Source organism: Perissodus microlepis, chromosome 4 (genome assembly GCF_051167445.1).
Source record: "Perissodus microlepis isolate ML-2025 ecotype Zambia chromosome 4, ASM5116744v1, whole genome shotgun sequence".
NCBI classification, from domain to species: domain Eukaryota; kingdom Metazoa; phylum Chordata; class Actinopteri; order Cichliformes; family Cichlidae; genus Perissodus; species Perissodus microlepis.
The window spans coordinates 4081382-4096350 of NC_140464.1; the positions used below are offsets into that span (position 1 = coordinate 4081382).

General features: G+C 42.0%; 1 protein-coding gene across 1 annotated transcript; it reads right to left on the minus strand.

Annotated features, from left to right (window-relative positions):
- Positions 1-9: 9 nt before the first annotated feature.
- LOC146388044 (myosin-4-like) lies at positions 10-14123 on the minus strand. Its single transcript, XM_084925133.1, has 39 exons — positions 13920-14123; positions 13390-13533; positions 12075-12231; positions 11959-11986; positions 11755-11863; positions 11581-11673; positions 11430-11493; positions 11247-11345; positions 11065-11168; positions 10832-10970; positions 10628-10746; positions 9820-9969; positions 9563-9733; positions 9162-9468; positions 8999-9075; positions 8529-8616; positions 8330-8447; positions 8135-8258; positions 7914-8050; positions 7497-7752; positions 7175-7417; positions 6922-7098; positions 6702-6847; positions 6006-6096; positions 4697-5086; positions 4482-4608; positions 4281-4399; positions 4007-4203; positions 3742-3925; positions 3155-3320; positions 2946-3070; positions 2567-2875; positions 2281-2484; positions 1538-1663; positions 1295-1465; positions 1092-1196; positions 906-1001; positions 688-819; positions 10-607 (listed from the first exon to the last, which is right to left on the minus strand). The coding sequence occupies exons 1-39, from the start codon at positions 14121-14123 to the stop codon at positions 587-589; spliced, it is 5817 nt and encodes a 1938-aa protein (XP_084781259.1). The 3' UTR covers positions 10-586.
- Positions 14124-14969: the final 846 nt, after the last annotated feature.

Here is a 14969-nt window from a genome sequence, read left to right on the forward strand (position 1 = left end):
TTGTCTCATGTTTGCTCCGACTCATTCAATCACAAGGTCTCAGTTTTTATTCCATATGCATCAATAGCCATTTGTATTAATGGACACTTTTTTTAAGATTAAGGATTTTATTATAATTGAGGCAACACACATTCAATAACACAACACAAATACATTTAAGCAAATGCAGAAGATAACTGCCTCGCCTAAGGTTTAAAGCCACTGTGTGTATGACGTGAAGATTTGTTAACCTAACCTTACTAAATATGTCTTTGGACTGTGGGAGGAAGCCAAAGACAGAATTTTTATTTTCCAGTTATTAAAATATCAGCCGCTGGCAGGATGCTGCTGCTCGTTTTACAGCGTCCAGATCAACGTTATCGTGGCGGTACTGCTCTGTAACTGAGCACCGCTTCATCTTTTTATCTCTGATTTTGTTCTCCACCAATTTTAGGTCTTTATCTGAGAATTAAGTTACATAAATTATACCCACAGTGGCTTTAAATGGAAGAAAAACACAAGTTTGATTAAGAATATGTTGTAAATGAGCTCAAATGAGTTTCAGAGACTCAGCTTTCGATATCTTCTTAATGCCGTTTAATCGCCGCTACTCCCCGCTATCTTTTACCTGAAAATGAGAAGAACAAGAAGTCATTAGCGCTTATTACAGTGAGTTTAAGGTGCATTAGCTTTGGCTGATTCGATCACCTTGCTCGTGTCTCGATTCTTCACTTTCATCTTGTTGATCTGGGACTCAGCGATGTCGGCTCGCTCTTCGGCCTCCTCCAGCTCATGCTGCACCTTCCTCAACTTAGTCAGGTAAGTGCTGGCTTGCTCTTCCTGTTAACAACCAAAAAAAAACTAAATGAAATCCTCCAAATTCTCCAAACATCTAACTACAACATGTTTAAAAAAAAAACACTCACAGCTTCCTCAGCCTGCCTCTTGTACGCTTTCACCTTCAGCTGGAGTTTGTCTACCAGCTCCTGCAGTCTCATCATGTTCTTCTTGTCCTCCTCAGACTAGTTTTTGGTGACAGAAAAGAAACAATCTCCATTTTTTGTAACATTTGTAAAAACTTTGCATTGTGAAAGTGAACAGGGTTTTTCTACCTGATAGGTGAGCTCCTTAATCCTGCGCTCAAGTTTGCGCACACCTTTCGCAGACTCTGAGCCATGTCTCTGCTCCACTTCAAGCTCGTTCTCGAGTTCTCGCACCTGGAAGGGCGAAAATGTTTGGTCGTCAGTCTCGTGTGTTTTTGAGCAACACCCTCCTGTTCCTAAAGCTGAAGAAAGATGTTATTTGGTCAGATTACCCTGGCTTCCAGTTTTTGGAGTTGCTTCTTTCCGCCTTTCATGGCCAGGTTCTCGGCCTCATCGAGGCGCTGCTGCAGGTCTTTGACAGTCGCCTCCAGGTTCTTCTTCATCCTCTCCAGATGAGCGCTGGTGTCCTGCTCTTTCTTCAACTCCTCCGCCATCATGGCCGCCTGAAAAAAAGGAATAAAATGGCTAGCATACTGCTGCATCTTTTAGGCTTACACTGAGAAAAATCGACTTACATCAGTGATGGCTTTCTTGGCTTTCTCCTCAGCGTTCCTGGCTGCTTGGACACTATCATCCATCTCACTCTGAATCTGAGACAGATCCGCCTCCAGCTTCTTCCGACTGTTGAGCAGGCTGGTGTTCTGCAGGCGAGGATTTGAATTAACATAACTGGGACAAATAATGATGATGGTTTCCAAATGAGTCGTGATACCTTCACAGGACATTGAAAATATTTAAATAGATGTTGTTTCAGAGAAAAAGTGGATTCTAACTGTAGAGCTACGACTCCTGCGATCTGAGAAAATTCTGAGAAAAATAAAAATCTGGTTTGAAAAGTTTGCCAAATATATTTTTATTTGTTCTACTAAATCTATTGAAACTTATAAGTAAGAAAAAACAAAGAACTGGAATACTTTTGAGGTTTGTACCCATTACTGACAGACACTGACACAGATTTTCGTCAACAAATTTATGACCTGACATCGATTCGCTAAATTAGATAAATTATCTGCAGGTTTCACTGATCTCACCTCAGGGGGAGCAGCCTGATCATTTAATATCATTTACTGAATCATTTAGTCTGCAGGATGCCTTTCATCTGATTGCACATTCTTCATAAATATAACCCCAGTTCTGGCCTGACCCCCAACATTTCTCAACCCTACCACCAACTCATGGTCAATAGCTGTCCGTTGTGGTCGTGCCATCTATTGCTAATAAAAAAATGTGTGCACATGTAAAACTGGTGGATCTGAACCTGTGAGTGTAGCAGCTGCACTCTCTCGCTGGCATCCAGCAGCTCCTGCTCCGCTAGCTTGCGGCTCCTCTCGGCCTGTTCCAGAGCTGCTCGGATCTCCTCCATTTCAGCCTGCACGAGGTTGCTCCTGCGCTCCGACATGGCCACCTGCTCTTTCATGTCATCGGTGTTTCTCAGGGCGTCATCGAGTTGAATCTGGACCTCCTAAACAGAAATGTTATAAATAGAAGCATGTTCTTAAGCTGAGGTAATAACAAACTCTTCTCGCTGTCTACACGTGGCCCACCTTGAGCTGAACTTGAATGTTCCTCAGCTGTTTCTGGGCCTCGGCCGCCTGCCTGTTAGCGTGGCTCAGCTGGACCTCCATCTCGTTCAGGTCTCCCTCCATCTTCTTCTTCACTCTGAGGGCGTCGTTCCTGCTCCGGACCTCGGCATCCAGATTGCTTTGCATTGTGTCGATGATTCTTTGGCTGTTCCTCTTCAGCTGTTCGATCTCCTCGTCCCTCTCGGCTAGCTTCTTGTCCACCTCAGACTTCACCTGGTTTAGCTCCAGCTGGACTCGAAGGATCTTGGATTCCTCGTGCTCCAGTGAGCCCTGAACAAGGACATGCAGCAATAATACCCAGAGACAGCAGAGTTTGTTTAAATATTGTTCTTCTACTCACTTCTGCCTCCTCCAGAGCCGTCTGAGCCTCTAATTTCTCCTGCTCAGCCTGTTTCTTTGATTTCTCGAGCTCATGGATGGTTTTCCCCATCTCTCCCAGCTGCTCCGTGAGATCCATGATTTCCTCTGCAGTGAGAAGGAAATCATGATAACGATCGACATTTTGCTGCATTATTAGAGATTTTTATAAAAAGGGGGACCTTGACATACGCTGCAGATTTTTATTTTCCCGTTTGAGTGTCTCCACTTGTTCCAGGCATTCCTCAAAGGCATTCTTCATCTTGAAGTTCTCCGTACCCAAAGAGCGAACATCTTTTAGAGCTGACTCCAGCTCTGCTTGACCCTCCTCGTATTTCTGCTTCCACTCAGCAACAACCTTTACAATAAAAGGCTCATGTATCAGTAAATGGTTTCAGATAAATATATCACTTTATTGTCAAAACATGATGCTGCTTGCATTTGGACACTCAACAAGACATCAGGTATCATACAATCTTTATCCTTCCTTTGGGTCTTTGACACCAGATATCCTCTATAATGCTGCTAAACAACTGAGCAGTGTTAGCAGATTGCTGACAAATAGTTATGGCTTGAACTGAAGTCAGTACTTTAATTATCCTATGAGTTTTGTCTCATTAACAGCTGCGTAATGAGAGGTTTGGGAGTGTTGACCACTATTAAAGTAATTCTCACCTGTTCCACTCTACCTTTCTCCTGCAGGATATTCTTCTTACTGAACCTCTTAACGAATGCATCAGTCACATCAGCAATTTTAGGATATCTCATGAAAACCAAACCTTGTCAAAGTTTCTCTGCTTCTTGTCCAAAGTGGCAGCAGCAGCATTAGACCTCTCCACATCCATCATTAGGTCCTCCGCCTCTCCCTGCAGCCGCTGCTTTGTCTTCTCGAGAGAGGAACACTTGGAGTTAACGGCCTCTACAGCTTCTTCTGCATCCTGCAGACGGAGGGCTAACTTCTTCCTGTAGGAGAAATTCGGGTCATCATTAGCACAACATTTAAATACTCTCCGGGTTTTGAAGTGAAATGAAGATTGTTCTTACTTTGCCTCCTCGAGCTCTTCGGTTCGTTGGATGGCGTCTGTCTCGTATTTGGTTCTCCATTGAGCCACCTCGCTGTTCGCCTTGGACAGACAGCGGTGCAGCTCGGCTTTGGCCTCCTGCTCCTCCTCGTACTGCTCCCTTAGCAGCTCGCAGTCATGACGTGATGACTGCAAACTGTGAGCTAAGGCGTTTTTAGCCTGAGCAGAATGAAAGCGACACCATGAACACACTAAACTGCCAAACATTCAGGCTACTGTGTTTCGGCACAGCTTACCTTCACCTCCTCCTCGTGAAGCCGTTTCAGCTCCTCGATCTGCTGAATGAAGGCTTGCTTACCGCGGGTTAACTGTGACATCAGGGACTCCTTTTCTTCCAGCTGCCGAGACATCTCAGCTGGATGGGAGGTGTAAAGAGAATTAAAGCAGGTGTATCTGTGACTTTATTTGACTTCCAGCTTGTTTACTTTACTCCTTACCGTTTTCTGTCTGAAGCCGAGCTTTCTGGCTCGAAAGGTCGTTGATGAGCCTCAGATGCTGCTCCTCTTTGGTTTTCACCTCGTTCAGTTGATCTTCAAGTGATCGGCACATTTTCTCTAAATTGATCTTCAAATTTAGGAAAGCAAAAACATAAACCTTGTAATGTTTTTACATTGAAGTGAGCGTAAAGACAAAGACAAGTTTAATGACCAACCTTTGTTTTGGCCACGGATTCCATATTGCTTGACACGTCATCCAACTCCAGCCTTAACTCACTCTTCTCCTTCTCCAGCTTCTGCCGGACTCTCTGCATGTTATCCAGCTGTTCTCCCATTTCGGCCACACTGTCTGCGTGTTTCTTGCGCAGAGCAGCAGAGGTAGCGTCATGCTGCAGCATGCACTCCTCCAGCTCCCTGCGAAGTTTGAGGAACTCAGCTTCACGCTTCTTGTTCATCTCCACCTGAGCGGCGGAGGCTCCTCCGGCCTCCTCCAGCCTCTCGCTGATCTCCTCGAGTTCCCTGGACAGATCAGACCTCTGCTTCTCCACTTTGGCTCGAGCCGAACGCTCGGCCTCGATTTCCTCCTCCAGCTCCTCAATTCGGGCCTGCGTTGCAAATGTGATTCAGGAATTTTATTTGTTATTTAAAAATGTTTGCACCATTTAAATTGAAAGCTTTTAGTGCATGTGTGGTATTTATTAACCTGGGACACGTGAGACATCCAGTTCATGTGGCTAACATTTTAGTTGACCCACTTTTCTTAAGACCAAAAGTTTAGAAAAGTGGGTCAGAGCAACTTGTACCTTCTTTTTCGTCAGCTTGGTTCTTTTCCCAAAGCTCATGTGAAGCCAGTTCTTCTTGTTGCTTTTGTTAAAACCAGCTCACATTTTGCCAGTTTTGATAATGAAACATTACGCAGAAGAAATTGAAGTCATGTCTTTGTCAGATTTTTTGGGATACGGCCCCTCCTGTAGCCACTGACGTCAGTCTTGTGGAGCCTTCTTTATTTATTCGCTTGCAGAGGTTTAAACCTGACTAATTTTCATCTTCTGCCTTCCTGCCTTTTTTATTTACAATCTATGACCTCAGTAAACACTTTCCTGATTATTTTAAAGTTTCAATCACTAGTTTTAGGTCTTATTGAACACAAGACGTTTATTTTGTAAACTATGGTCCCAGTTAGTGTCACTATCAGGATGCAATGTCCAGTGATGCTACAGCCAGTGTCCATCTTTTGTGTACAGGCTATTGGCCATAATGTTTTGGACATCATCGGAAATCAGTTGAGTGCTATTGTTGAAAACCGCTACAGATTAGCACAGAATCAGCTTCATATTAGTGACGTTGCAGTGATGTGCAACCTGGAGATAAAATGTACTGTATCTCTTATGTTGTGTTTCTACTCAAAGCAGAATAAGTAGATATACAGTCGATGAACCTTTCTCATCTGTATCATTATATTATCTGCCAATAATGTAAATCCTGAAGTGGACACCAGCTCAGGTAATTCAAAACAATTCTCACATGGAGCTCTTTGATTTTCTTCTGCAGCTGACCACTGAGTGCTTGTTCGTCTTCTATCTTTGACTGCAGTTGTGACAACTCAAAGTCTTTCCTGTAAAAAAAAAAAAGGAAAACTCGCTGAATGCTTGAAAATTGTCATTTTTGAAGCCTGAAGGGTTAAAAAGAAATATGTTACTCTGAGGGATCTGTCATTATTTCAAGTTGACCACGTTCAAGGATAAAAAGGGCTCCAACCCAGTACTAGCAAGCAACCTAATAAAGTAACCAGTGAGTGCACAGTGCCACATAAATGAATATATAACACACATTAAATAGTGCAATAAGCTGTAAGCAGTGAGATTAAAGAGCTGGTTTGAAGAATATGTTTGCATAAAGCTGCCTGTGTACAAACTTTATCATCTCCACCAGCTCTGGTCCTTTTGGTCTCTTGTGTTTGGAGCATGAATGTCAAACAGAAACCAAAACAGTGAGCTGGGAGATGATAAAACTTTGCACAAAGGGAAACAGATTCTAGCGATAATTCTTTGTGGGTTTGTGACTCACAGCCCCTCCATTCACAGCTAACACCTTTCCTGGCTTCAACACTTTGTTTGCCCACAAACTGTTAACTGTATCTTACAAACTCAGTTTCCTATATGTATAAAGAAAATAACATTTTTAAACACTCTTTTCACCACCAAAACATTGAGTCCTTACTTTTTCAGCTTTTCTTCCAGCTGTTGCTTGTCGTTCTCCAGATCCATGATTGACTCCTGAGCAAGTTTCAGGTCACCCTCCAGCTTCCTCTTGGCTCTTTCCAGATCCATACGGACCTTCTTCTCTTGCTCCAGTGAACCTTCCAGCTAAAGATAAAGCCATCTTACACATCTTAACAGCAGCTGTACACTTCAGTACTTCTGCATGCAGGGTAACTCACATCATCCGCCTGCTGCTCCAGTTTGGTCTTGGCTTTGGTAAGCGCGTTTACTTTGTCTTCCTCAGACTGCAGGTCGTCCAGTGTTTGCTGATGAGCCTCCTGCAGGGCTTTCTTCTCTTTGGACAGTTTGGTGATGTTTTCATCTTGGCTCATGATTTCTTCTACTAGGTTTTTTACCTACAGCGATGATTAAGAAGGAAGATATAACAATTCTCCTCTACTGAGATGATACAGCAGTTGATTGGAGACTCACCTTGTTTTCTACTGCATGTTTTTCCTTCTCCACTTTAGCTAAGGTCAACTCCAAGTCGTCAATGTCCTTCTTCAGTTCAGAGCACTCGTCTTCGAGCTTCCTCTTCTTGGTGGTCAGCTCAGCGTTGATCTCCTCCTCATCTTCAAGTCTCTCGGTCACCTCCTTGAGTTTCGCTTCCAGCTGGATCTTGCTTTTCATGAGTCCTTCGCACCTCTCCTCTGCATCCAGCAGGTTGTCAGCCTCCTGATATCAAGATTGTGGGCTAACATTATTTCTCAAAAGTCGCAGCACCCACGTGGACAATAAGTGGTTCTTAACTTACGGCCTGGACTTGAAGCAAGAGATCGTTCTTCTCTTGTACGATGGAGACCATTTTCTCTTCCAGCTCCCTCCGACGGGTTTCTGATTTGGACAGGTCTTCCTTGAGTTTTCCAAAGTCCACCTTCATTTGGGCCATTTCCTTCTCAGCCTCAGCACTCTTCAGAAGAGGTTTCAGCTTAAAGTACAGCTTCATCCACGGCCAGTGCTTTACATTCATGAAGGAACGGAAGTTATACTGGATGGTGTAGATTGCGTCCCTGTCAAAGTAGAAATTTCATTTCATTTAAGATGCAGGTTTTAGCTGTGCTGGATCTATAAAGCATGCAGGGCCTGTTGGCACAGTCTATAAGAGTTAATGTATGATTTCCTCTTTCTTTGTTTTTAGTCCACCACACATGAATGCAGTATGCATCTTTACTTTCTGGCCATCATCTTCTGATACTCTAGCCGGACGAGGTATCCGCGACACAGAGCCTGAGTGGACATCACGACCTGTGCCAGTCGCTCATCTCTCATCTCCTCCAAGGCGCCGAGCAGGCCGGCTTTAAAAAACACCTGAAATGAAAGGTCATTACCACTCTCCCTTCTCATTGCTCTTCTTTACCATTTAACCCTTGTTATATGTTAACAACTAAAAACCTTAGTGTGTCCAAACTTGTACTGCGTGTGATCCACGTCGATTGAGCCGAGGAGCTTCTCTGCAGCTTTTTTGTTATCCATGAATTGTCCCTCTGGGACTGCGCTCGCGTTAAGAATCCTGTACCTGTCGGAGAAATGATAAATCTGAGTATAAGACCAAAAATTATGAAATATTCAAAAGCTTTGAGTGTTTACCTCTGCTTGAAGTCACCATAGAGGATTCTGCTGGGAAAGCCTTTCCTGCAGATCCGGATGCCTTCCAGCACGCCGTTGCATCGTAACTGGTGGATAACGAGGCCGTTCTCCATTATGCCTGTTATTGAAGGCAGTAATTATTTTAGTTGCATTACTGTGGTTATATAAATGTCAAAATAAGTGGATTATTAAAAACTACCTGGTGTTTTGGTCTCGTTTGGTATCAAGCAGCGCACAAAGTGAGGGTGAGTGGTTCTCAGATTGGTCATAAGCTTCCCAAGATTCTCCTGCAGAAAATCCACACGTGTAGAAGTTTTGTTCTAATAGTTTTGACTTCTTTTTAAACTCAGGAATACTTGTTTGTTATGCTCATGACTAGCAGTTGCTTAGCAATATTTAAGATTACCCATAAAAAAGGTTTTCTAGGAGGCACTAATTTGTTAACTTTGAACAAATCTGGGGCAACCATTAAAAATACAGACGAAGGAAACTACTCCACAAGCTTAATTCCCCCCCAAACAATTTGTGAAGAAAACGACAGGTTTTGGTGTTACCATTTATTTTTTTAATATACTATTAAAAAATACAATCTTTACTTATTTAAACTGATTTCCAGGATGATTTCTAATTGATGCGGACCCTAGAAACCACTGGTAAATTTTATGTTACCCTGAACAAAGCCGACACAGTCTGGAACGATGCCCCCTTCTTCTTGGATCCCTTTTTGGCTCCTCCTGCAGCTGTCTCTGCATCAATGACACAGTTTAAAACATAACACGACCGTATCATGTTAATAAACAATCGAGCGCTAGTGGAAAAAAGGCATACTTACCATCTGATCCAGAGTAGTGCGCGTACAGCATGGCCAGTATTTTGACTGATGACTTCTGGTAAAGTTGCACCACCGACTCATTGAGCGGGTCTTTGTTCTTCTCGAGCCACCCGGTGATGTTGTAGTCCACGGTGCCGGCGTAGTGCATCAACGTGAAGTGGGCTTCGGGCTTCCCTTTGACTGGTTTGGGCTTCAAGAAGCAGTTGTTCTTGCCAAGATGTTGGTCATAGAGTTTGTTCTTGAAAGACGTGTCTGTTGATTTTGGGAACATGCACTCTTCCTCAAGGATGGAGAAGATGCCCATTGGCTTGGAAACCCAAAATTCTTGTTAATAACATTCTCGCATTTGAAACATTAAGTTTCATGTTTCTTATTTTTTAAATCATACTGCATATAAATACCTTTTCAATGAGCTCAATGCAGGCTGCCAGGTCCATACCAAAGTCAATGAACTCCCAGTCAATCCCTTCTTTTTTGTATTCTTCTTGTTCCAGCACAAACATGTGATGGTTGAAAAACTGTTGCAGCTTCTCGTTGGTGAAGTTAATGCAGAGCTGCTCCATGCTGTTGTGCTAAACACATAAAATATGTTATTCAAGTAAATAAACACATTTCTGTGAGATTGTGAGGAATGTACAGATATATTTTAAACACCCACATCAAAGATCTCGAAGCCGGCAATATCGAGAACTCCAATGAAATGTTGTCTGGATTGCTTCGTATCGAGCTGCTGGTTGATTTTTGCGACCATCCAAAAAAACATCTTCTCGTAGACTGATTTTGCAAGGGCGCCAATAGAGTTGTACACCTGGAAAGATGGTGAATTATCTTCATACATTGCTGCACAAAAGACATCTATGTAGTTCTTTGTATGATGTGACCTTGTGTGTCATTTTAAAGACTAAGCTGAGGAGGATGCAGCATAACGGGATAGATAGATAGCCTCGCATCTTGGCCTCATTTTAGCATTATTGTTGTACAGACTGCATGCATCATGTTTGATGTCCTATCCAAGTTAGTTCGTTCAGCGTCACACTTCAGAATCTCGGAGTGTGTAGGCTGCTTATGCTACAGTCACTCCAGGGAAAACAATGGAGGGGGGCATGAAATGCTCATCAGCACATATTGATCACACAGTGCTGCCAATCTAGCTGCGTTTACAATTCAGACAGCATTTCTAAGCATTCGCCAATCTGTTAAATGTCATTCAGTCAGTCTGAGTTAGATTGCTGTTGTTTGGAGACAGGTTGCTTCCCTACAGGCGACTTGTGCAATTGCAACCTCTGGATGCCAAGAGACTGAGGATGTTGGCCAAACAAATGTTTGGCAAATTCAGAAAAAAGGAAATCAATCACCGTAGCAACTGCTGATTTTTTTACATAGTTGCAAAGAGGTTTCCATCTTGTTTTTACTCTGGTGTGACTGAGCTGTTATCAGGATGAAACGCTTTTAGATTCTGAGCTTACCTGCTGAACATTTTGCCCTTTGGTGACGTACTCATTTCCAACCTTCACTCTGGGATAGCAGAGGCTTTTCAGCAGATCTGCCGAGTTCAGGCCCATCAGATATGCTGCTTTATCAGCCACTGCAGGGAAAACAGAAGAATATAGATATGTGACCTCATTCATAGCTCTTTCTTTTGTTTGTTTATTTGTTTGTATCGCCCTCACCTTCAGTGCCCTCTGGCTCAGCCTGCTCCTCCCGCTGTTTCTGCTTGAACTTCATGTTCCCATAATGCATCACAGCACCAGTGAGCTTATAGATGGATGCTTTCTCTTCAGAGGAGAAGCCCAGAACATCAAATGCTTCCTGTATTTAAAAGAAGAAGAAGAAGAAGAAAAGAGGCCAAGTCAGATTTGAATGAGCTGTAACTCAGCTCAGCGAGCTCTGGTTGTCCACTCACGTCTGTAGCCATTAGCTCTTCAGCGTCATTGATGCTTTTCACACTGATTTCTCCCTGACTGATGAAGGCAAAGTCGTAGGGGTTGGTGGTGATGAGAAGTAGATCTGAAGGGAAGGAAATGAGGTTTATGCAAATGAGCATTGAGAGCATCAAAGTAGTTCAAAAACAATTCATCAGCTCACCTATCAGTTCAGGCTTCTTGTTACAAGTAAGCTGATAAAAGATGTGGTAGCTTCTCTCAGCCTGCAGCTGAAATGTCACCCTCGACTTCTCCAGCAGATCTTTCAGAAAGAAAAAACATTTTACTCTTTGTGAAAAGATAATTTACCTCATTCTTTATCCAAACTTAGTGAGTATAAACCTACACGTCTCAATATCTGCAGATGCCAGTTTACCAGTCGCACCAAAGTGGATTCGGATGAATTTACCCTGTTCAACACAAAAAAAGGGGCATCTCATTTCTCACAACCATCTGGGAAATTAAATCAAAGTGTAAAGTCCCTGAGGCTCACTCACAAAGCGAGATGAGTTGTCATTCCTCACAGTCTTAGCATTCCCAAAAGCTTCCAGCAGAGGGTTGGCCTGGATGATTTGATCCTCCAGAGTCCCCTGATGAAGAGCGGACCTTCACGTAAATCTGATGCCCACTGCACTCTGAAACACTGACTGACTGACCGCTGATGAACTTACCTTCATTTTGTTAATTGCCTCTTTTTTCTTGTCTGAAGACACTGCAATTGTTGCAAAGTACTGAATGACACGCTTGGTGTTGACAGTCTTTCCTGCACCAGATTCTCCACTGAGGAACAAAACAAATGAAAAAGCCAACATTTCACCCTATGAGTCATTCGATGCAAAGTCCTCGTGAACAGAAACAGTCTGTGTTAAACTTACGTGATTAGTATAGACTGATTTTCACGGTCTGAGGACAGAAGAAATGGAAGTTAGACAAAAAATGTAAGAAAAATATAATAAAGATTCCTGTTGCAGAGACGTTTCTGCTTTGGCACCTGTGAGCATGAACTGATAGGCGTTGTCAGACAGGGCGAAGATGTGAGGGGGGACTTCCATCCTTTTCTTTCCCCTGTAGGCCTGGACCACCTCTGGGTTGTAGACTGGCAGCCATTTGTAAGGGTTCACAGTCACACAGAAGAGTCCAGAGTAGGTCTGCGTGGGAAACACGGAAGAGCCTTTCAGATTTTCGATTGCAACATCAGGTGGCTCATTGCAGCTGCATAAGTAATTCAGCCTTCAAATCTCCATCACAGCAAAAGTTATATTGACCACATGTGGAACATTAGTCTGCTTCATTAAAACAGACTATTTCATTAATTTGGTTTTGGGTATTTCTGTCCTTTCTTCTGGGGCTGAACATTGAGCTAATGTAGAAGTGCCCAAAACTGCAGTTCCTCTAATCTCCACACAAGGCAGACTCAAGTCCCCACAGACTGTCATGTTAACATGCCAAACTTCACAAGATTTAAAGTTTGTTTCAAATATGTTTCCCGCTTTCAAAGAGTTTTATTGAGGGGTATTTTTTATTTATTTATTTTTTGTTTTATTTGTTTTCATATCTCATCCATTTAGATGTTGATAAAGCTTAAAGTTAGGCCTGCAGCTGCTTTGATTGACAGGTGTGCCGACACAGGTACCTGTAGCCATTTGCTATCGATTAGGCCTCCTAATGAGTGAATGAATGGGACCTTTTGGAGAATGTGTCTTGCTGTGAGTTTTTAAAAGGCCTAGCAAGTTTGTGCTTCATTTACAGAAAATTCATACTATGTTGCTGAACACCAGTTCACAGGTATCTGTGTGTGTGAGGTGAATCTATTCAGAAATAGACTGTGAAACTTATTTCTCATTGTGCACATGTCTAAGGGGCTAAATTACTGTATAAATATGAAAATTGTAGCACAACTATCAAATTAGTTATACTGTATGAAAATGGACAATTTCACACTTTTGGTTTTTATACTACAGATAAAGTATAATGTATTTTTTTTAATGTAAAAAAAAACATCTCAAATTGGATTTTAGCAAAATTTTTACATTATGGATCCACTCTAATAAAGTAAAGTATATTCCTAGTTATAAAATTAAAACTTTCAGTATTTTTTACAAAAATAATTCATAAAAAATGACAGTAACTCCTAGTTTAAGTTTCCATTTTTACTTATATAAATTATGAAGCCCAGAGTGAAGTCATCTGTTTCTAAACAATCACACTGCAGCTTCTGAATAATCTGAAAATCTGGTTTCCAATTTTTAACGCCTCGCTGTTTTAATTAACTCTGCGCGCAGCTTAATATTTTATGTTTGACTTACGTAGATCATCCAAGCTGCATATCTCTCCTTGAGGTTGTACAGCACAGCAGGCTCATGGAGGTGTGTCATCATCACCATGTCCTCAATCTTATCAAACTTTGGGGGGTTCATGGGAAACACTTGGTCCTCTCTGACAGCTAAAGTCTGAAAAAAGATGAATATTGGAACATGATGCCCAAAGTTAAGGGGAAAAAAGGTCTTTCAAAGGCCAAATGCCTGCAGGATAATTACTGCTTTTACACATTTTAATAATGTGGAATCACATTTTCATTCAAATTATTACTTTTGTGGAAACTGAAGCAGCATTTAGGGCTTCAGGCAAGATTAAATGTCTCAGTTGAAAGCCAGAATAATAAAGTTCAGGAGGTTCTTTATTGCAGATTTTATGACAGCTGTATAAAATCCTTCTAAAATATTAGAAAGAATAATGTCCTCGTGAGACATCTCATATACAGAAAGCTCTTTTTTTCCCAGGCTGTGTTCAGTTGTCACCAAAGCAGTTTATTAGAGCAACACTTCAGTCCACCCACTCTGTCATCCGCCGTCTTCACACTGACTTTGCCATCTGCCCTTTCCTGGATCTCAGCCTTGACATACATCTCTTTCTCATCGCTCACAAAGCACGCCGTCTTGCTGTCAAACGGCCGTGTCTGAGCCTCCGTCCTCTCCTTCTCGGACTTGCGCAGGTACTGGGCAGCCACCCCAAAAATTGTCATTTCCCCATCGGTGCTCATTTTCTCCTAAATCAAAGATTTAAAAAAACACACCAATCATCTCTTGAATTAAAAATTATGTCAACATAACACTTAAAAAATGCATCCTGAACATTATCATACTCACCCACTTTGCTTCACAAGTACATGGACAGAAACACTGAACAGTTTGTTTGTGATCAGGTCCAAACACAAAGTGTCTCAGCTTTTCCAAAACTCCAGCGCAGAAGCTGTTAAATGGGATCGTTAGCCTGCGGTTTTACCAGTGGCACTGTCCCTTCTTATATCACACCATTGTCCTTGGTGTGAAGCCTTCCTCCTTTACATGGGCATGCACCGATAGAGTTACACAAACCTGCTGCCCATCGCGGATGAGGATGGATCATGGATTAAACACAAGGTGCAAGCTACAGTTATATTTAGATCCAGACACCTTAAAATGTCCCAAATGGAGAATAGTGCACTGGGACAAATAGAATATTTAATGTAAGTTTGGCACATGTGAAGCTGGCAAAGTAAAAGAAAAGTGGACTAACCAATTAAACAGTTGAATAAAAAATAACATGATGGAAGAGAAATAAAACACAAATGTAAAATTGGGCATGTATTTACACAAATTGTAGCTCTGGTTTTATATCAGATCAAAGAGAGAGCTCTTAGGGACTGAAGCTCCGCCCACCCACCCACTTTGTTATCATGAGACAACCAGTCAGAGGAAAATTGTCTGAAAGGAAGAGAAGATAAATCAGCTAAAAAAAATAATAATAAAAAAAGAATGAATAAGACAAAGAAGGATTATTTTGAACTATGAAAATGTAAATCATGCAAAGCTACTGTAGAAAATTCCTAAAATAGTAATATGGAGGT

Bases quoted from the DNA above. Each gene is read 5' to 3' on its own strand.
- LOC146388044 (XM_084925133.1), bottom strand. From the start codon at position 14,123: ATGAGCACCGATGGGGAAATGACAATTTTTGGGGTGGCTGCCCAGTAC. The intron at 10,747-10,831 runs GTGAGGGCGATA...TTTTCCCTGCAG, and splicing joins TGAGCCAGAGGGCACTGAAG to TGGCTGATAAAGCAGCATAT. The intron at 608-687 runs GTGATCGAATCA...TCTCATTTTCAG, and splicing joins AGAATCGAGACACGAGCAAG to GTAAAAGATAGCGGGGAGTA.